The 22,053-nt window shown below is 37.9% G+C and overlaps 1 protein-coding gene across 1 annotated transcript in view; it reads right to left on the bottom strand.

Annotated features, from left to right (window-relative positions):
• COL4A5 (collagen type IV alpha 5 chain) overlaps positions 1-22,053 on the bottom strand; it is a 284,616-nt gene that overhangs the window by 101,781 nt on the left and 160,782 nt on the right. Inside the window, exons 10-19 of the mRNA XM_055337689.1 lie at positions 21,698-21,760; positions 19,588-19,623; positions 19,457-19,498; positions 19,205-19,297; positions 17,567-17,620; positions 17,412-17,468; positions 17,117-17,161; positions 15,135-15,188; positions 13,534-13,575; positions 11,219-11,351 (exon numbers count right to left, since the gene is read on the bottom strand). Of these exons, the coding sequence (XP_055193664.1) occupies positions 11,219-11,351; positions 13,534-13,575; positions 15,135-15,188; positions 17,117-17,161; positions 17,412-17,468; positions 17,567-17,620; positions 19,205-19,297; positions 19,457-19,498; positions 19,588-19,623; positions 21,698-21,760 (619 nt within the window). The remainder of the gene's footprint in view (positions 1-11,218; positions 11,352-13,533; positions 13,576-15,134; positions 15,189-17,116; positions 17,162-17,411; positions 17,469-17,566; positions 17,621-19,204; positions 19,298-19,456; positions 19,499-19,587; positions 19,624-21,697; positions 21,761-22,053) is intronic.

The following is a 22,053-nucleotide window of genomic DNA, read 5'->3' as shown; positions in this document are numbered from 1 at the left end:
CACTTCTGGGTTCTCTATTCTGTTCCATTGATCTATGTGTCCGTTTTTGTGCCAGTACCACACCATCTTGATGGCGACAGCTTTGTAGTACAACCTGCAATCTGGCATTGTGATGCCCCCAGCTATGGTTTTCTTTTTTTTTTTTTTTTATAAATTAATTTTTATTGGTGTTCAATTTACCAACATACAGAATAACACCCAGTGCTCATCCCGTCAAGTGTCCCCCTCCGTGCCCGTCACCCATTCACCCCCACCCCCCGCCCTCCTCCCCTTCCACCACCCCTAGTTCATTTCCCAGAGTTAGAAGTCTTTATGTTCTGTGTCCCTTTCTGATATCTCCCACACATTTCTTCTCCCTTCCCTTATATTCCCCTTCACTATTATTCATATTCCCCAAATGAGTGAGAACATACACTGTTTGTCCTTCTCCGATTGACTTACTTCACTCAGCATAATACCCTCCAGTTCCATCCACGTTGAAGCAAATGGTGGGTATTTGTCGTTTCTAATGGCTGAGTAATATTCCATTGTATACATAAACCACATCTTCTTTATCCATTCATCTTTCGATGGACACCGAGGCTCCTTCCACAGTTTGGCTATTGTGGACATGGCTGCTAGAAACATCGGGGTGCAGGTGCCCCGGCGTTTCATTGCATCTGAATCTTCGGGGTAAATCCCTAACAGTGCAATTGCTGGGTCGTAGGGCAGGTCTATTTTTAATTCTTTGAGGAACCTCCACACAGTTTTCCAGAGTGGCTGCACCAGTTCACATTCCCACCAACAGTGTAAGAGGGTTCCCTTTTCTCCGCATCCTCTCCAACATTTGTTGTTTCCTGCCTTGTTAATTTTCCCCATTCTCACTGGTGTGAGGTGGTATCTCATTGTGGTTTTGATTTGTATTTCCCTGATGGCAAGTGATGCAGAGCATTTTCTCATGTGCATGTTGGCCATGTCTATGTCTTCCTCTGTGAGATTTCTCTTCATGTCTTTTGCCCATTTCATGATTGGATTGTTTGTTTCTTTGGTGCTGAGTTTAATAAGTTCTTTTTTTTTTTAATTAATTTTTATTGGTGTTCAATTTACCAACATACAGAATAACACCCAGTGCTCATCCCGTCAAGTGTCCCCCTCCGTGCCCGTCACCCATTCACCCCCACCCCCGCCCTCCTCCCCTTCCACCACCCCTAGTTCGTTTCCCAGAGTTAGGAGTCTTTATGTTCTGTGTCCCTTTCTGATATCTCCCACACATTTCTTCTCCCTTCCCTTATATTCCCCTTCACTATTATTCATATTCCCCAAATGAGTGAGAACATACACTGTTTGTCCTTCTCCGATTGACTTACTTCACTCAGCATAATACCCTCCAGTTCCATCCACGTTGAAGCAAATGGTGGGTATTTGTTGTTTCTAATGGCTGAGTAATATTCCATTGTATACATAAACCACATCTTCTTTATCCATTCATCTTTCGATGGACACCGAGGCTCCTTCCACAGTTTGGCTATTGTGGACATGGCTGCTAGAAACATCGGGGTGCAGGTGCCCCGGCGTTTCATTGCATCTGAATCTTCGGGGTAAATCCCTAACAGTGCAATTGCTGGGTCGTAGGGCAGATCTATTTTTAATTCTTTGAGGAACCTCCACACAGTTTTCCAGAGTGGCTGCACCAGTTCACATTCCCACCAACAGTGTAAGAGGGTTCCCTTTTCTCCACATCCTCTCCAACATTTGTTGTTTCCTGCCTTATTAATTTTCCCCATTCTCACTGGTGTGAGGTGGTATCTCATTGTGGTTTTGATTTGTATTTCCCTGATGGCAAGTGATGCAGAGCATTTTCTCATGTGCATGTTGGCCATGTCTATGTCTTCCTCTGTGAGATTTCTCTTCATGTCTTTTGCCCATTTCATGATTGGATTGTTTGTTTCTTTGCTGTTGAGTTTAATAAGTTCTTTATAGATTTTGGAAACTAGCCCTTTATCTGATATGTTATTTGCAAATATCTTCTCCCATTCTGTAGGTTGTCTTTGAGTTTTGTTGACTGTATCCTTTGCTATGCAAAAGCTTCTTATCTTGATGAAGTCCCAATAGTTCATTTTTGCTTTTGTTTCTTTTGTTTTCGTGGATGTATCTTGCAAGAAGTTACTGTGGCCAAGTTCAAAAAGGGTGTTGCCTGTGTTCTCCTCTAGGATTTTGATAGAGTCTTGTCTCACATTTAAATCTTTCATCCATTTTGAGTTTATCTTTGTGTATGGTGCAAGAGAGTGGTCTAGTTTCATTCTTCTGCATGTGGATGACCAATTTTCCCAGCACCATTTATTGAAGAGACTGTCTTTCTTCCAGTGGATCGTCTTTCCTCCTTTGTCGAATATTAGTTGACCATAAAGTTCAGGGTCCATTTCTGGATTCTCTATTCTGTTCCATTGGTCTATGTGTCTGTTTTTGTGCCAGTACCACACTGTCTTGATGACCACAGCTTTGTAGTACAACCTGAAATCTGGCATTGTGATGCCCCCAGCTATGGTTTTCTTTTTTAAAATTCCCCTGGCTATTCGGGGTCTTTTCTGATTCCACACAAATCTTAAAATAATTTGTTCTAAGTCTCTGAAAAAAGTCCATGGTATTTTGATAGGGATTGCATTGAACGTGTAAATTGCCCTGGGTAGCATTGACATTTTCACAATATTAATTCTGCCAATCCATGAGCATGGAATATTTTTCCATCTCTTTGTGTCTTCCTCAATTTCTTTCAGAAGTGTTCTATAGTTTTTAGGGTATAGATCCTTTACCTCTTTGGTTAGGTTTATTCCTAGGTATCTTATGCTTTTGGGTGCAATTGTAAATGGGATTGACTCCTTAATTTCTCTTTCTTCAGTCTCATTGTTAGTGTATAGAAATGCCATTGATTTCTGGGCATTGATTTTGTATCCTGCCACGCTACCAAATTGCTGTATGAGTTCTAGCAATCTTGGGGTGGAGGCTTTTGGGTTTTCTATGTAGAGTATCATGTCATCGGCGAAGAGGGAGAGTTTGACTTCTTCTTTGCCAATTTGAATGCCTTTAATGTCTTTTTGTTGTCTGATTGCTGAGGCTAGGACTTCCAATACTGTGTTGAATAGCAGTGGTGAGAGTGGACATCCCTGTCTTGTTCCTGATCTTAGGGGAAAGGCTCCCAGTGCTTCCCCATTGAGAATGATATTTGCTGTGGGCTTTTCGTAGATGGCTTTTAAGATGTCGAGGAAAGTTCCCTCTATCCCTACACTCTGAGGAGTTTTGATCAGGAATGGATGCTGTATTTTGTCAAATGCTTTCTCTGCATCTAATGAGAGGATCATATAGTTCTTGGTTTTTCTCTTGCTGATATGATGAATCACATTGATTGTTTTACGAGTGTTGAACCAGCCTTGTGTCCCGGGGATAAATCCTACTTGGTCATGGTGAATAATTTTCTTAATGTGTTGTTGGATCCTATTGGCTAGTATCTTGTTGAGAATGTTTGCATCCATGTTCATCTGGGATATTGGTCTGTAATTCTCCTTTTTGGTGGGGTCTTTGTCTGCTTTTGGAATTAAGGTGATGCTGGCCTCATAGAATGAAGTTGGAAGTACTCTATCTCTTTCTATCTTTCCAAACAGCTTTAGTAGAATAGGTATGATTTCTTCTTTAAACGTTTGATAGAATTCCCCTGGGAAGCCATCTGGCCCTGGACTCTTGTGTCTTGGGAGGTTTTTGATGACTTCTTCAATTTCCTCCCTGGTTATTGGCCTGTTCAGGTTTTCTATTTCTTCCTGTTCCAGTTTTGGTAGTTTGTGGCTTTCCAGGAATGCGTCCATTTCTTCTAGATTGCCTAATTTATTGGCTTAGAGCTGTTCATAATATGTTTTTTAAAATCGTTTGTATTTCCTTGGTGTTGGTAGTGATCTCTCCTTTCTCATTCACGATTTTATTAATTTGAGACTTCTCTCTCTTCTTTTTAATAAGGTTGGATAATGGTTTATCTATCTTATTAATTCTTTCAAAGAACCAACTCCTGGTTCTGTTGATCTGTTCCACAGTTCTTCTGGTCTCAATTTCGTTGAGTTCTGCTCGAATTTTAATTAACTCTCTTCTTCTGCTGGGTGTAGGATCTATTTGCTGTTTTTTCTCTAGCTCCTTTATGTGTAAGGTTAGCTTTTGTATTTGAGTTCTTTCCAGTTTTTGAATGGATGCTTGTATTGTGATGTATTTCCCCCTCAGGACTGCTTTTGCTGCATCCCAAAGATTTCGAACGGTTGTATCTTCATTCTCATTAGTTTCCATGAATCTTTTTAATTCTTCCTTAATTTCTGGTTGACCCTTTTATCTTTTAGCAGGATGGTCCTTAACCTCCACGTGTTTGAGGTCCTTCCAAACTTCTTGTTGTGATTGAGTTCTAATTTCAAGGCATTATGGTCTGAGAATATGCAGGGGACGATCCCAATCTTTTGGTATCGGTTCAGACCAGATTTGTGACCTAGTATGTGGTCCATTCTGGAGAAAGTTCCATGTGCACTTGAGAAGAATGTGTATTCAGTTGAGTTTGGATGTAAAGTTCTGTAGATACCTGTGAAATCCATCTGGTCCAGTGTATCATTTAAAGCTCTCGTTTCTTTGGAGATGTTGTGCTTAGAAGACCTATCGAGTATAGAAAGCACTCGATTGAAGTCACCAAGTATAAGTGTATTATTATCTAAGTATTTCTTCACTTTGGTTATTAATTGATTGATATATTTGGCAGCTCCCACATTCGGGGCATATATATTGAGGATTGTTAAGTCCTCTTGTTGGATAGATCCTTTAAGTATGATATACTGTCTCTCACTACAGTCTTCGGGGTAAATGTTAGTTTATCTGATATAAGGATGGCTACCCCTGCTTTCTTTTGAGAACCATTTGAATGGTAAATGGTTCTCCAACCTTTTATTTTCAGGTTGTAGGTGTCCTTCTGTCTAAAATGAGTCTCTTGTAGACAGCAAATAGATGGGTCCTGCTTTTTTATCCAGTCTGAAACCCTGAGCCTTTTGATGGGGTCATTAAGCCCGTTCACGTTCAGAGTTACTATTGACAGATATGAGTTTAGTGTCATCATGATATCTATTTAGTCCGTGTTTTTGTGGATTGTTCCACTGAACTTTTTCTTAATGGGGAATTTTAAGAGTCCCCCTTAAAATTTCTTGCAGAGCTGGTTTGGAGGTCACATATTCTTACAGTTCCTGCCTGTCTTGGAAGCTCTTTATCTCTCCTTCCATTTTGAATGAGAGCCTTGCTGGATAAAGTATTCTTGGTTGCATGTTCTTCTCATTTAGGACCCTGAATATATCCTGCCAGCCCTTTCTGGCCTGCCAGGTCTCTGTGGAGAGGTCTGCTGTTACCCTAATACTCCTCCCCATAAAAGTCAGTGACTTCTTGTCTCTTGCTGCTTTAAGGATCTTCTCTTTATCTTTGGAATTTGCAAGCTTCACTATTAAATTTCGAGGTGTTGAACGGTTTTTATTGATTTTAGGGGGGGATCTCTCTATTTCCTGGATCTGAATGCCTGTTTCCCTTCCCAGATTGGGAAAGTTTTCAGCTAGGATTTGTTCAAATATATATTCTGGCCCTCTGGCCCTTTCGGCGCCCTCGGGAACCCCAATTAAACGTAGGTTTTTCTTCCTCAGGCTGTCGTTTATTTCCCTTAATCTGTCTTCATGGTCTTTTAATTGTCTCCCTTTTCCTCAGTTTCCCTCTTTGCCATCAACTTGTCTTCTATGTCACTCACTTGTTCTTCCACCTCGTTAACCCTCGTCGTTAGGACTTCTAGTTTGGATTGCATCTTATTCAATTGATTTTTAATTTCTGCCTGATTGGATCTAAATTCTGCAGTCATGAAGTCTCTTGAGTCCTTAATGCTTTTTTCTAGAGCCACCAGTAGCTGTATAATAGTGCTTCTGAATTGGCTTTCTGCCATTGAATTGTAATCCAGATTTTGTAACTCTGTGGGAGAGAGGACTGTTTCTGATTCTTTCTTTTGAGGTGAGGTTTTCCTTCTAGTCATTTTGCTCAGTGCAGCGTGGCCAAAAACAAGTTGTATTGGGAAAAGGAGAAAGAGAGAACGAAGGAAAGAAAAGAGAAAAAGAAAAAGAAGAAAAAAAGGAAAAAAGAGAAGAAAAAGAGACAGAAAAAGAAAGAAAGGTGAAACAAAAGGGTGGGGGAAGCAATCAGAAATCAAAAAGAAAAGAAAAACAAAAAACACGGCGGAGTATCTTCAGATTCTGTAGACTTTAAGTCCCTTGACTTCCCCTGGAACTGGTCCGTCTAGCTGGTCTTCTGGGGGAGGGGCCTACTGTGCTGATTTTCAGACTGTTAGCACTTGGGGGAGCTGCTCTGCCCCTGCCTGTGTAGGGCTCAGTGGGGGTTGTTTACCCCGTGAGGCCCCAGGAGGAACAGCCACAGTGGCTACGGCAGCTCTGGAAACCTGGATTCAGCCCCCACAGTAACTATGGAGCTCTCCGTCTGCAGGGCCTGGAGGCTCCGGGGCGGGGCCGCTGATCTGCTCAGCTCGGGGCAGGAGCGTCCTTGCTGTCCTGGGCCCTCCCGGCCTCTGCCTGTCCCGGGGGAGGCCGGATCCTGGGCTGTGTCCCGGCGCCCTGTGCTCTGGAGCCTGCGCTGTTGGATTCGCGCTCCCGCCCCGCAGCCCCCTCCGCGGAGCCGCCGCCCGAGCCCCTCCGGGCTGCTCCGGGTCAATGCGTGCGCGCTGCAGCCCTTAGGGAGCTCGGCGCACTCTCCAGCGCGCACAGGTGTCTGTTTGTGTCCCAGGGAGCCCGAGGGCATCCCCGCTCTCCTGGGTCCTGCTCTAACTCCCTGCGAGCCCCTTTCCGCCCGCCCGGGAAGGTTGGTGCAGCTCCTGCTCCTCCGGGACGGGGCTCTCCTGTCTGGGACACTCGCCCCGGCCTCAGCCCGGCTCCTCGCGGGGCCCCTCCCCCTCGGAGGCCTTTTGTTTCTTTATTTCTTTTTCCCCGTCTTCCTACCTTGATAGAAGCGCCAACTCTTCTCACTGTAGCATTCCAGCTGGTCTCTCTTTAAACCTCAGGCCGAATTCGTAGATTTTCAGGATGATTTGAAGGTTATCTAGGTAATTTGGTGGGGACAGGTGATTTGGGGACCCTACTCTTCCACCATCTTGCCCCTCCATATAATTCTTTTTCACGGAATTCTTTAACATTTCCAAGTCTTCCATGGTAAGTAATATACTTTTTCCTTTTTTAAAAAAAGATTTTATTTATTTATTCATAAGAGACAGAGAGAGAGAAAGAGAGAGAGAGAGAGAGAGGCAGAGACACAGGCAGAGGGAGAAGCAGGCTCCATGCTGGGAGCCGGATGTGGGACTCGATCCCAGGACACCAGGATCACGCCCTGGGCTGAAGGCAGGCGCTAAACCATTGAGCCACCCAGGCATTCCCGTTTTTTACTTTCTCAGGAAAATTTTAGTAATGTGTGTTTTCTGTTTCATGAGGAATGCATATTTCATTTAGAATTTTCAATATATTGGTAGGGTTTTATATTTTTCTTGTAATTTAAAAAAATTAATTGTAGCTATGATTAAAATATTTTGTTGGTATTATTTATGCCTTGTCTTGCTTTCCTCTTGATCATATTTTATTCTTATTTTTACCTTTATCAAGTTTCTCCTTCTATTTTGTTTATGCTTATTTCAGTTATTATTTTTTCAAATTAGCTCATTTATTTTAGTATCTTTAATTTTGTGATAAATTAAGGGTACCACTTTGGCTATGTTTAATAAGTTTTGATATAATGTTGCTTAGCATTCAGTCATTTCCATTTCTGTTCTTCCTTACCTCTACAGTTGTTTACACATGTCTATTTTAATATACAAATGTAAAGATATTTGGGGCCTTCTGTTGTTAATTTCTAACTTCATATCATTATGGTCACAGAGCATGGCCTGCATATAATTTTAAAAGATTTTCTTAAGGGGGGGGGCATTTCAGTGGCTCAGTTGTTTAAGCATCCAACACTTGGTTTCAACTCAGGTTGTGATGTAATGGGTCATAGGATCCAGCTACACACCAGGCTCATGATCAGTGGTAAGTCAGTTGGAATCTGCTCAAAGATTTTCCTTATGCCCCTCCCCAACTTGCACGTGCTCTCTCTTAACAATAAATAAATCTTTTTAAAAAAATAAAATATGCTGAGTGAAATAAGTCAATCGGAGAAGGACAAACATTATATGGTCTCATTCAATGGGGAATATAAAAAATAGTGAAAGGGGAAAGGAGAAAAAATGAGTGGGAAATATCAGAAAGGGAGACAGAAAATGAAAGACTCCTAACTCTGGGAAACGAACTAGGGGTGGTGGAAGGGGAGGTGGGCGGGGGGTGAGGGTGACTGGGTGACGGGCACTGATGTGGGCACTTGACGGGATGAGCACTGGGTGTTATTCTATATGTTGGCAAATGGAACACCAATAAAAAATAAATTAAAAAATAAAAAGAAAAATAAAAAGAAAAAATATTTAAAAAATATTTTTTCTGATCTAATAGAGTCAATTTTTGTAAATGTTTCATTTAAGTTTGAAAAGAACGCATATTCTCTGAAGCACAAAGCTTTTCTTTCTCCCACATACACAGCTTGATTGTGCTGCTCAAATCATTTATATCCTGATTTATTTTTTATTTCTTTAATATGTTAAGGATTTACTAATTTTTCACTTGCAGTTTATCAGTTTTCACTCTATTCATTCAAAGCTGTATTTTTAGATGTATGAAGTCTCATGACTTTTACACCATTGTGGCATAATGTATCTATATCTGTCCAAATGAAATGTCTTTATGAAATGTCTCCTTTTTAATATATTTCTTGAATTGAATTCTATTTCATACTATATTAGAAGTGTTAAATCAGCTATCTCTTAGATAGCATTTGCCTAATATCTTTCAACTGCTTTATTCAAAAATTTTTTACGTTCTTTTACTTTTAAAAAATTTTTTACTTATTTATTTGACAGAGACAACACAAGCAGGAGGTGCAGGATAGGAAGAAGTAGGCTCCCCGCTGAGCAGAGAGCCCAATGCTGGGCTCAATTCTAATTCCAGGGTCCTGGAATCATGACCTGAGCCTAAGGCAGATGCTTAACCAACTAAGGTGCTTTTACTTTAAATAGGCCTATTCCGCACAGTATATTTTTTTATTTCAATTTTATTTTAGTTTTTATCTTTTAATCAGTACTTAGTCCTTTCACATTTTTGGGGAGTTACTGATTTGTTTTTGACTTCTTCTTGTCATCTTATATTTTATTTTTCTATTTACCAAAGTTTATCTGTGTCTGTTTTGTCCCAATTCTAACTCATATGATGGAGATCAAGATTTTTGGTCATTTTCTTTCTTTCAAAGGATGTGTAAGTCATGTATTTTATTTATATTCTTCTCTAGTGGTTATTACTAAATTTCTAACCTATGTACTTAAACTTCTATTTTTTCTAAAAACATAAGGTTAATAGTATTAGTATTCTCTCTAATAAGACAAAAAATCTTACATTGATTCCCCTCTCTTCTCTCTGCACTCCTACATCCTACAGCAATAATGCATATAATTATAGTTCCACAAAATATCTTTCCCAACTGTTGGTTCTTGCAGTTTACCAATTCCCACCTCCAGGTTCATCCTGAATTCATTCCCTTCTTAGCCTAAACCCTCCAGTAACTATTTCAGAGAAGTTCTGGAGGTAGTCAACTTTCTAAGCATCACATCTTCATACTAGGATGACAGTTTGATGTCATACAGAATCCCAAATTCATAGTTATTTTGCTTTATCACTTTGAAAATTCTCCACTATATTCTTCTGACTCTCGCTGCTTTGTAGGTAATCTGCCTTTTCCCTCAGAGAGTTTTTAAAACTTTCTTTTTATCCTTAAATTCTAAAATGTCCCTACAATATGTCATTATGTATTTGTGTATTATCATTATTTTATTCTTGCTTGGTAATTCATATACCATTTCATAGGGACTCATGTTTTCTTTCAATAAACAGAAGTTCTCAGTCATTAATTTCACAAATATTGCCTGTTGTCCCATTCTCTCCTTCTTGAAATCCTTCACGGTAAATTTTGGAACTTTTAGGTTTATCCTTTATGTCTCTTAATTTTTCTTTCATATGATCTAATTCTATAACTTTTTTGCTGCATCTTGGGAGAATTCCTTATCTGAATTTTCTAAACATAGTAGGTGTTTAGTGTACTATCTTGAAATTAGAAATTCAAAGTGTATACTTAGAATGAAATGAAACCCACATTTATTATTTCCCCTTGGGGGGATCACTGAGAGTCACTCATCATGTTAATAATTCATAAGTCACATTTTTGAAGGGTAAGGAACAATAATTTATTAAACATGTATGTTTGCCAGGTGCTACGCCAGATGCCTTTTCATATTTTACATAAATCCATACCATCACTTATTTTTAGAAAACATTCAAATAAACTTGCTAGACAAGAGTAGTACTTAGTCCATGGCCAAAACAGAAATGCTCTACTACGTTGTGTATCTTCAACAAGGGAATGATATAATGCTCACTCCTGAGCCCTCAAATTTTGCTACAAAGCAAAATCACTATAGGGATTTTTAAGTAGATATTTCTGGATTTCTAAGTGGATAGTGCCATTTACTATTTTAATACAGTAAATCTTATAAAACTAGGCATTAGAATAGCATCCCCTTCCATAGCAGCATGAAAAACGTAATGATTAATTTTGAATCACAGAAACATTGCACTTTATTAATAACAAAAGGTAGAAATGACTAGGCTTTTTTTATTTTTATTTTTTTTTAATTTTTTTTTTTTATTTATGATAGTCACACACACACACAGAGAGAGAAGCAGAGACACAGGCAGAGGGAGAAGCAGGCTCCATGCACCAGGAGCCCGACGTGGGATTTGATCCTGGGTCTCCAGGATCGCGCCCTGGGCCAAAGGCAGGCGCCAAACCGCTGCGCCACCCAGGGATCCCGACTAGGCTTTTTTTAAAAAGTAGAAATGAGAAGTTTGGTGAGAAAATCTATATAAGATTTGAGAAGTTTCTGTCAACTAAAAAATACTCATGTCCTCTACTGCCATGCTCATCCTGGAACTAGTATGATAATACTGGACATGTGGATTAGTAAAGATGCCATAAACACAAGAACATTAAGTACAGTCTCCTTTACCTGGAGGTCCAGGAAGGCCAGGTGGACCCTGTATTCCAGGAAATCCTCGCTCTCCTTTTTCTCCAGGCAAGCCAGGTAACCCCATGTTTCCTTTCTCTCCTACAGTTACACCGGTCCCAGGCCTAGGAATTACCTTTATTATGAAAGAAAAAAATAAATGAACTCAAAGAGGAAAAGCCCTGTTCTAAAAATAACCTAGCGGCTACATACAATTACAGTGCCATCGTTTTCACAAAACTCTCAAATGCAAAATCATGAAGACTGCTTCACATATTATGAGTCACATTCTGTATCACTCCTATCCTTCAACTGATTATAAACTATTTAATACTAGTAATAATATTACCACCCTCCTGAGCCCCAGGCTTACAGAGCTAGAATTATTTTTGATGTCTCTTACCACATTCAATTCATTCCAAATACATAAGCCTGATAATTCTTTACTGAAAATGTCTCTCTAATTTGCTTCCTTCTTTCCTGTTGCCACAACTACTATCTCCATCTCACATTTGGACTAGCAGAAGCACCTCTGAGCTTCTCCCCTTAAATCCAAATCTACTGCTAGGATATACTTCCTCAAAAATCAATTTCTTTGTGTTAGCTATCTTATTTAAGGACTCAAAATTGCTCACTACTTCTTACTATGTCTGATGCTACTTTTCACCCTGGACTTTGTCAAATCTCATCTCACTTCCAATACCTCTCTCACCTATTTCACCTCCTGTTATTTCTAGCAGTGAATTTTTAGGAGAGTGATGTCTGTCTGATTCTAACCGCTTCATGTATCTTGCACATGTATCTTTTGCTCTGAATATGCCATTTCAGATATCTATAATGCCTTCTTCCAATCCTTCCCTTTATCAACCCATACTTCTTTCTTCCTCGAAAACAAAATGAAACAAACTCATCTCTTTCAGGAGGGCTTTATTGATTAGAATCAACTAACTTATTCCTTTTCTCTTGGTCTTCTTAGTGCCTAAAGACGTTCATATTAAATAATTGAAATATAAAGAAATTAATCTCATAGAGCTATAATGATAATTAAGCTTTAGATTTAAGAGCCTGTTGGACTGAAGTACAAAGCAACACCTACTGGCAAAGTGCAATGTTTCATCCTGGCTCTATTGGATATAAGAAATATTCAGACAAAAGGAGACTGGAAGTTGTGGGACCTAGAATGGAGATATAGTTCAAAAGGGATAGTGAGGCTGCTGGATAGGACTGCACTCTCAAAATTTCCACTTCTTTTTTTTTAATTTTTATTTATTTATGATAGTCACACACAGAGAGAGAGAGAGAAAGGCAGAGACACAGGCAGAGGGAGAAGCAGGCTCCATGCCCCGGGAGCCGGACGTGGGATTCAATCCCCGGTCTCCAGGATCGTGCCCCGGGCCAAAGTCAGGTGCCAAACCGCTGCGCCACCCAGGGATCCCAAAATTTCCACTTCTGATAGTTATCAAAATGTTATTATCTCATTTTATAAAGAAACTATTTCTTAGAGATCTAGTATTTGATGTTAAAATGAAAGTGAGTAAAATTTAAATAAGATCTCTAAGTATATCCTCATTAGATCTAAAATTACTAAGTATCAATACCTGAGACTATGGACAGAAAGAATTAATGTTACTCAAATGTCTGAACATACAGACTTTATGACATTTGCATCTTTGTAGATTCAATGCAGTATAGAACCAAGAGTCTTACCAAATTTCAACCAAAAATATGACAAAATGTAGCAATAATATTTTATTCTTATTAACACTGGAAATATATTTGACTTAAATTTCACGGTGAATGCAAACATGACAAAATCTGCAAACTGCCTAATTATTCTTTCATATAACAGTTTCCAACATTTGATTAAGAGCCCCTAAAAGCACATACCCAGGGAAGAAAGAGGTATGAATCAGACAATTACAATTGAAAAAATCTATTAAGACCAAATCCATCTTTCCAGAGCTCTGCAGGGGAAAGGGCCAATCCCTAGCTCCCAAAATTTCTTTTATTGAACCTTTGTAAGCAACACTTGCACCACCTGCTGGTTACTTGAGAAATAATTTGGCATTCATGATGCAAAACAACCCAATGCCACAATTTTGGATCTTTACTATGGAGAAGTAATAGGAAGAACAATAAAAAGACTTTGAAGTCAACATTACTGAAGTTTTATATGTAGGCTTTTAAGCCAGTAAAAGTTACTAATTAATGACTTGGAATTCTTTATTCTATGAGGAAAAGGAACAGAGTATATCAAGGAACAAAAATAAAAATACATCCATATATTTGATAAATGAAGACTAAAATAAAAAACTTACAAGTCCAGGAGGCCCAGTTGAGCCAACGTCCCCTTTTTGGCCCTGTTTAATAAAAGTGTAAAGTAGATTAGTAAAAACTACACCAAAATATCCATTTCCTTAAAAACATAACAGATAACTAACTTTCGTGAAGACCAAGGAATCGATAATAAAATATCTCAAAGAGAAATTCAACTCAAGGTAATGAGACAGTACTGAAATAAGTCTAGGAACCCCGTGATGTTGTCTTGGATTTACTAGCTATATGATTTTGATCAAATCAATTAACTTATCTGCCTTATATATAGACCAGACTTCTAAGGTATTTCTAGATGCAACATCCTTTGATTTAAAGATTCCTATTTTCTAGTAAATTATGAATACTCTATAAAGAAGATACTGAATAAAAAAATTGGCACCACTAGAATCAGTGAAACCCATTATATTTTTAACTTGTAGCCATATTTTTTTTCATAAAACTTGTCGAGGGCATAAATTTAGTGTTATTTCCATTAGTGGCAGATATTTTAGAGCTGATGGACTTAACTAGAATCAGGAACAGCTGATTAATTATAATTGCTTTTGAGAGCTCTCAGAAACCAATGAAAGACAAATTCAGAGACAAAAACTGTTACTCTTAACCAGTGACTACAACAGCATGAAAAACGCAGTATGCAACTGTTATTCTACTGGCCAAGACCTAAGGATAGATGTTTCTCTCAGCCCTCAGTTCTTGTTCTAGACTTGTTCATAGGAACTTTTCATCTATCTAAAAGCTTCTTTTAGTTTAAAGAGTTACTCAGTCCTATCACTTTACTTACTACTTGAAAAAAAGTCCTGTTCTTTGAGTATTTATTATCTTCCTTAATTCTAGCTGTGTCACTTAGTCCAAGCTTGAAGTTGGATCTAATTTAGAAATAAGCCATCATTAAAATATACACCCTCTGGGTACATTCAGGTTTGTAACACCTTTTCCTCCCTGCCTGCAAAACAAAGCTTTTCAGTATTGGTTTTCATATAAAACCAATTAGAGACCACAGAGATTGGAAAACTGGATATTTTGTGCTCTGCTATAAATAAGGGAAATGTGTGCTTCATACATTCTTTCAAAGTCACTTTTAAAATAGATAACTAAATAAGTGACTTCCAGTCAGGCTGTATAGCCAAATGAAAAAAAAATTGACAAAAAATTAGCCACAGCCTTTCAGACAATAATTGCACGGAGAATGGAAATTTTTAGTGGAGACATCCTAAATTCACAGGTACAAGCCTTTTTAGTATGAGGACCTCACTAAAATAGTGCTGAAACCGCTTTCTGGAGAATAAAAGTCTTGCCGATACATGCTCAAAATAAAAGCACCAACTTTTCACAATTGAAATGCTAAAGTTAAACAATTCTTCATGTATTTCCACCACATGGATTGTGATTTAGGACAATGAATGAAAATGTAGAGGAACTGGTACAAAAGAAAAAGGAGCAACACCAAAAGATGAATAAAGAATGTATACTTTGAATACAAAAGCTAGTTATTTAGATTTTTTTAATTTAGAGCTCAACCTTGGGAGAGAAAAGGATTATGTTTAGAATAAAACCAGTCACTTCAAAGTATTAAAATTCTTACCTTTTCTCCATCCCTTCCTGGTTCACCAGGGTAACCAGGATCACCAGGTAAACCCTTTAAAACATAGAGATTAGGGTGACATCAGCAAAAATGGTGGAGTAAGGAAGTCCAAACATCCTCACCTCCATAAAAGCGACAAAGAACATTGGCAAAAATGGTCAGAGTCAACCTTTTTAGAACACTAGAAATTAATCAAAGAGTTGTAGCAATCCAGGAAGTATTTGTTGGGGAAAACAAAATGACTGAATCTTGGTAAGAACACAGAACTTAGTAGCATTTTAACTTGCTTTATTCCTATCACCCTTCCTCAGCTCTATGGTATCCTTGAAAACCCAACAGCTCACAATCAAGGTGAAAATCAGCAGACTCACAGCAAATGGAAGGGATAGAACTGGGCTGGAGCTTTCTCAAAGACCCATTCCCAAACAGTTGTCATTATTTGACCTGTCTGGTGACTATCTTTATTTGACCTGACTTGAGTTCTCCCAGTGAAAACAAAGAACAGTCTTTCCACTGAAGATATCTGTCAAAAACACTCAGAGGAAATTATTGACCATCACAGCTGCCTAAATCATGAAACAAAGACCAACTGTTCCCCCAAAAGCCAGGAACTAATGCCCTGAATTTACCTCCCCTTAAACTATTTAATGTTAAATTAATTTGTGATTCTAGAGTTTACAAATTGAGGACTGCCTATTTAGCAAAATCACCTGGAAACCAATTTATCTGATTTTATTACTTCCAAATTCCAGTTTTGTTAAGAATTATCCCTTCAAAATGGTCTCCAAAATTTCAACAAATTTTCTGGCCTTGAAAACCTCTTTTAACATCTCTGTGCATACTCTTGTTACTGAGTCTGCCTGGAATAATATTCCCAGCCTTGCAGGTTTTTATTTTCCTCTTTATTTTGTAGTAATTAGAATGATCTGTCATAACTTTTATTTAAAAATGTATGTTCGGGGATCCCTGGGTGGCCCAGCGGTTTGGCACCTGCCTTTGGCCCAAGGCGCAATCCTGGAGTCCCGGGATCGAGTCCCATGTCAGGCTCCCAGCATGGAGCCTGCTTCTCCCTCCTCCTGTGTCTCTGCCTCTCTCTCTCTTTCTCTCTATCATCAATCAATCAATCAATCAATCAATCTTAAAAATGTATGTTCACACAAAATATTGTATGTGAATGTTTTAAGCAGTTTTATTCATAATGGCCCAAATCAGAAACAACCAAAATATCCTCCAATGTATAAACAAATCTTGGTACATCTCTATAATCAAATACTACTCAGCAAGAAAGGGAATGAACTATCAATTTATTATAGTAGCATAATATTATTATGCTATGTGAAAGAATCCTGAATCAAAAAACTATATACAACATTACTCCATTTAAATGACATTCTAGAATAGGGAATATCATAGGGATGGAGAACAGATCAATTGTTGCCAAGGGCTTTGGATGGGAGGGAAGAAAATGAATACAAAAGAACACTGGGGGAACTTTTGAGGGTGATGGAACTTTTTTATTTTAAAGTTTTTTTTTAAAGATTTATTTATTCATGAGAGACAGGAGAGAGAGAGAGAGAGAGAGAGAGAGAGAGAGAGAGAGAGAGAGATAGGTTCCCTGCATGGAGCCTGACCTGGGACTTGATCCGGGGTCTCCAGGATCACACCCTGGGCTGAAGGCGGCACTAAACTGCTGAGCCACCTTAAAGCTGGTTTTACAACTGTGTTTGTCAAAGCATAGAACTTTACATTGAAAATGGTCCATTTTACTTTATACAAGTTGTATCTCAATAAATCGGACTTAAGGTCTGAACTTCATTTTTTAACAAAGAAATTTTAAATTCATATTCAAAAGAGAAAGTATCACTTCCATTTATAGTAACTATTTCCAACCCCGAGCCTCTTTGCCATCCTGCTTCTCTCCACCACATAAAAGTGTTGCTATTTGCGGGGGTTAGGTGAGGGGATGAGCTTTATCTACTCACTGGAATTCCTGGTTGGCCATTCTCTCCATCTTTGCCCGGTTTACCCTGTAAGATTCAAATAATTGCAAGAATATAAATTTGTTATATAGGGTGTATGAGATTAAAGAATATAACAAGCTTTATTCCTGCCTTGGATTATTAAGTATACATTTCAGACTTCAATATTATAATAAATAAATGATACTACATTTTGAGACAAAGAAAGTAGGATTTAAGAGGAAAGAATAAAGTACATGAGCACACTCACAAACGTTTAAAATCTTTTCCAAAGAAAATTAGTAGTCATAACACTTACTCTTTTGCCAGGCTCTCCTTGTTCACCCTTCTCACCTTTCATACCACCTGGAGGACCCTGTACACACACAAAAGTAGTTTTACACTGTTTCATGGAGTGCTATGTATCAATACCAATTTACATTAAATGATATTAAAGAATTTTAGGTTACTTACTGGAGGACCACGTATCCCTGGAGGTCCAGGAGGCCCTCGGTCACCAGGAAGTCCCTATGCAGTAGTAGGGGAAAGGAAAGCAACATTAATATTAGAGCTAGCTAAAGACGCTTTTAACAAGCTGAACTATAGACTCATGCAGGATAACCAAAGATAATAGGATGTGATGTTTCTAATTCAAAGTTGAAATCGTCTGGGCTAAAGAATTTGGAGCTATCTTTTCTTCAGTTATTTTCTAATGTATGCACAAGCTGAGTTTTAAGATAAGTAAAAAGACAACATTTAAAAGGAAATTATTATTTTTTATAATAAATTTATTTTTTATTGGTGTTCAATTTGCCAACATACAGAATAACACCCAGTGCTCATCGCATCAAGTGCCCCCCTCAGTGCCCGTCACCCATTCACCCCCACCCCCCGCCCTCCTCCCCTTCTACCACCCCTAGTTCGTTTCCCAGAGTTAGGAGTCTTTAATGATATGTTGTTAAAAAAAGCAAGAATACCTAAAACTAGGAGATATAGGGGTTACATAACACACATACATTTTGGCAGAGAATTAAATGATCCAATCCATATTGATGGTAGAATTTCAGTACAATGTGTTCTTTATTCTTAAGTTTCTAGTTAGCATTTCAGTGAAACAACAATGTACACACTTTGTTCAAGGTGGGCTACTATGCTATAAAAGATATGTATGATCTCATCTACCCTAGGTATCAGATAATTATTTCTAAACACGACAAGGGTTTATAGAATAATACCATCTTTCTCTCTGTATATCAGTGAAATATAGAGAAGACGGTCATCAGGACAATGACAATAGACCTTACCATGACCTAATTTCATACATGAATGCATTATTCATAACAGCCAAAAATGCAAACAATCCAAATATCCATCAACTGATAAATGGATAAATAATATGTGGTATATTCATACAAGGGAACATTATTTAGCCACAAAATGAAATGAAGTACTGATACATGCTATAATATAGATAAACCTGAAAACAAACTAAGAAGTCAGACACAGAAGACCATATATCATATGATTCTACTTATGTGAATTGATCAGAGTAGACAAATCTACAGAGCCAAATTAGATTAGTGGTTGCCTAAGGCTAAGAGTTTGGAGAGAAATGAAGAGTGACAACAAATAGGTATGGGGTTTTGGAGGGTGGCTGATGACAATGTTTTAAATTAGATTATAGTCATGGTTTCACTACCCTGTGAATATACCAAAAAAAATGGAATTGTATACTTTAAATGGGTGAATTGTATGGCATGTAAATTATATCTCAATAAGGCTCTTTGAAAAATTTAATTACCTCAAATCTTTGTTATTTTTTTAAGATTTTATTTATTTATTCATGAGAGACATAGAGAGAGAGAGGCAGAGATACAGGCAGAGGGAGAAGCAGGCTCCATGCAGGGAGCCTGATATGGGACTCGATTCCGGGTCTCCGGAATCCGGCGCTGGGCTGAAGGTGGCACTAAACTGCTGAGCCACCAGAGCTGCCCAAATCTTTGTTATTTTTAAAAATACCTTCACATATAATTATATTCCAGCTTGTAGTGCATTTTAATGGAATGCCACTTTTTAGCAAAATGTTCATTGATTTCCTCTCTATATACTCACCTGATCTCCTTTCTGAAACTCTACATCAGTTGGTCTTTTCTGTTCACTGATCTGCCCAGGAGGACCAGGGGGACCCTGAAGACCTTGCTCACCCTGTTTGCAAGATTTAACAAGTAAGTAGTATTTCATAGTTTACACAGACAATGATATAAAATATAAGCTAAGTCAGTTGCAAGGACCAAAAATATGAGTTCAAATGATAAGGAAAGGAAAAAACTGAGGGCTGAATAATCAGTTTTTTTCTTTACTCACCTTTTCACCTTTGGGTCCCTGGAAATTTAAGCCCATATTCCCCTGAAGAGAGAGGTTTTAGTTTAAAATCTCATTGACACTAACAAAAAGAAGTCACACCAAATAAAAAATATAAAGAAAAAGAAAATTACCTTTGGTCCTGGAAGTCCTGGTGGACCAGGAGGGCCCTAAGAATAGAAGACACAGAAAAGGAAACAGGATACACTAATAAGTTTATTTAAAAATTATTCGGTTTCCAAAAAATTATTTGGTTTCACAAAAAGCAAGGACTGAAAAATTCCCTCAAAATAACATTTTCCTGTTTTTTTCTCACATCTGAATTGATTTTAACAAACTAGATGAATGTGGAGACTTCTGTGACAGCGTACAAGTGGACAGGGGAAAAAATGCAAGGATGAATAGAGGCAGAGGGGTGACACCAGTACCAAAAATCAATACAAGAGTTAATCCCAACAAACATCAAATTTCTCATATCAGAATTATAGGTAAATAATTTAGGTATCATAAAGCAATTAACACTCTAGCTCTAAAAAACATGTGTTTACTTTTTTAGTTCAGTTTTATTTTTATGTGACCTGACTCTGTATGAGAGTGTTTCAAGGCTTGAAAAGTTATATAGGCATTTGTTTGCCCAAGTATATCAAGTCTTTGATCTCAATGGATCTATTTATTTACACATTGTACCCTGGTGGCATTTCTAAGACTTTGCTTCACATTTTGAATCAGGGTTAATTGAAGGAACATTCCAAAGTGCTGAGTGAATCAGTTATACAGCCACAAGAGTTGAGGAAATTTTAGATGTAACAACACACCTAGGGTAGTCTGATGTAACAACAAAATTAGGAAAAAGTGCGATAGTCCAAATCTCAGGCTTTGCAGGACATCTACAACTAAAATAGACTAAACAAAAGGGTTTTCTATTTCTAATCCTCTTGTAGATATTTCCAGGAAAGCAGAAATCACGATCTTTTCTGGTAGATTCTTTTAGTATTTACCAAATGTTATTTCCTTCATTCAAGAATAGAGGACCAATCGTCACAAGCAAAATTGTACAATCTCTAAAGGTATAATGAAAACTGTCACTTAAATATATGGTAGATGAGAGATAGAGTGGCACATGAGAAATTACTTTGACTGAAGTACAGTTTTCTGCTTTTTAAAGAGGGCAATAGCAAAGCTCTAAGTCCAAAACATGACTGGAATGAAATCTAAGTATTTCAGGGGCAAAAATACTCAGAATTTAATTACAGTAGAAAATATGAGTGACTATAAAAGTAGTAAAGTAAGAGAACTGGCTACACAGTCAAAGTCTTTAGAAGTTTTTGCTTCTTCCCTTAAGTACAAAAATCCTTATCCCATTGCAGATTGATTCACTACCCTCACCAACCCTACTGTTTTGTCACATGGTGGCCCCTTAGAAATGAGAGACAATATATTGTTGTGAATACCTGCTTTTGTTCTTCTCAAACAGAAAACTGCAGTTTGAAGAAACATGTTTCATAAAGTGACTAGAGAACTGCCTTAAAAGACTTTATGCAACGGCCAGGATCAACTTCAACACTGACACATCAAGAGATAACCAACACAATATTTTGTTTTAAATCTTTCCTTTTGTGTACCTCATTCTCTTCCATCTATAAAATGAAGCTATTACTTAGCACATATTTTGTTCACCATAGCATTGTAAAATATACTGTAAATAAAAAAAATAGATATAGGGGTGCCTGGGTGGCTCATTCCATTAAGTATCTGCCTTGGGCTCAGGTCAGGATACTGGACTCCTGGGAGTCAGGCTCCCTGCTCAGCAGGGAGTCTGCTTCTCCCTCTACCTCTGCCCCTCACCCCACTTGTGCACATGTGCTCTCCCTGTCAAATAAATAAATAATCTTTAAAAAATAAAAATAAAAAATAAAAAATAAAAATAAAAATAAAAAATATAGGGGGAATCCCTGGGTGGCTGAGCTGTTTGGCGCCTGCCTTTGGCCTAGGGCACAATCCTGGGGTTCCGGGATCGAGTCCCGCGTCGGGCTCCCGACATGGGGCCTGCTTCTCCCTCCTCCTGTATCTCTGCCCGCCCCTCTATCATAAATAAAAATAAATAAATCTTAAAAAAAATAAAAAAATAAAAAATATATAGATTGTAAACATTGAAAATGTATTATACTTTCAAGTAGTAGAAATAATATTACTATTCCTGAATTTTTTCAAGTAAGAGAAATACAATTATAGAAGCAAGCTTACCATCAAACCTGGTGGTCCTGGGGGACCAATTGGCCCTGGTAAACCAGTGGGACCAGCGGGGCCCTGTTATAAAGGAAGAGAAGGATAAAAAAAACCTCTCACTATATCACACAAAGAACTAAATGAATGAAATTTTAACTTAAGCAATTGCCAGATTTGGTTACACAATTCTACAATTCTGCAGTATTATAAACAGAATTTTAAAATGTATAAGAATAAAAGGATTAAGTAACTATAAAGAAATTTAACTAAAAAGAATGGCTATAGCTTTTAGAAAACTTATGTTTTACAGTGGTAGGTAACAAATGTAGGACAAATACATAGTAAGGAAGTTTTACAAAATAAAATTATAAAGA

Source organism: Nyctereutes procyonoides, unplaced genomic scaffold, assembly GCF_905146905.1.
Source record: "Nyctereutes procyonoides isolate TBG_1078 unplaced genomic scaffold, NYPRO_anot_genome, whole genome shotgun sequence".
Classification (NCBI taxonomy): Eukaryota; Metazoa; Chordata; class Mammalia; order Carnivora; family Canidae; genus Nyctereutes; species Nyctereutes procyonoides.
This window is presented reverse-complemented; position numbering and strand designations above follow the sequence as displayed.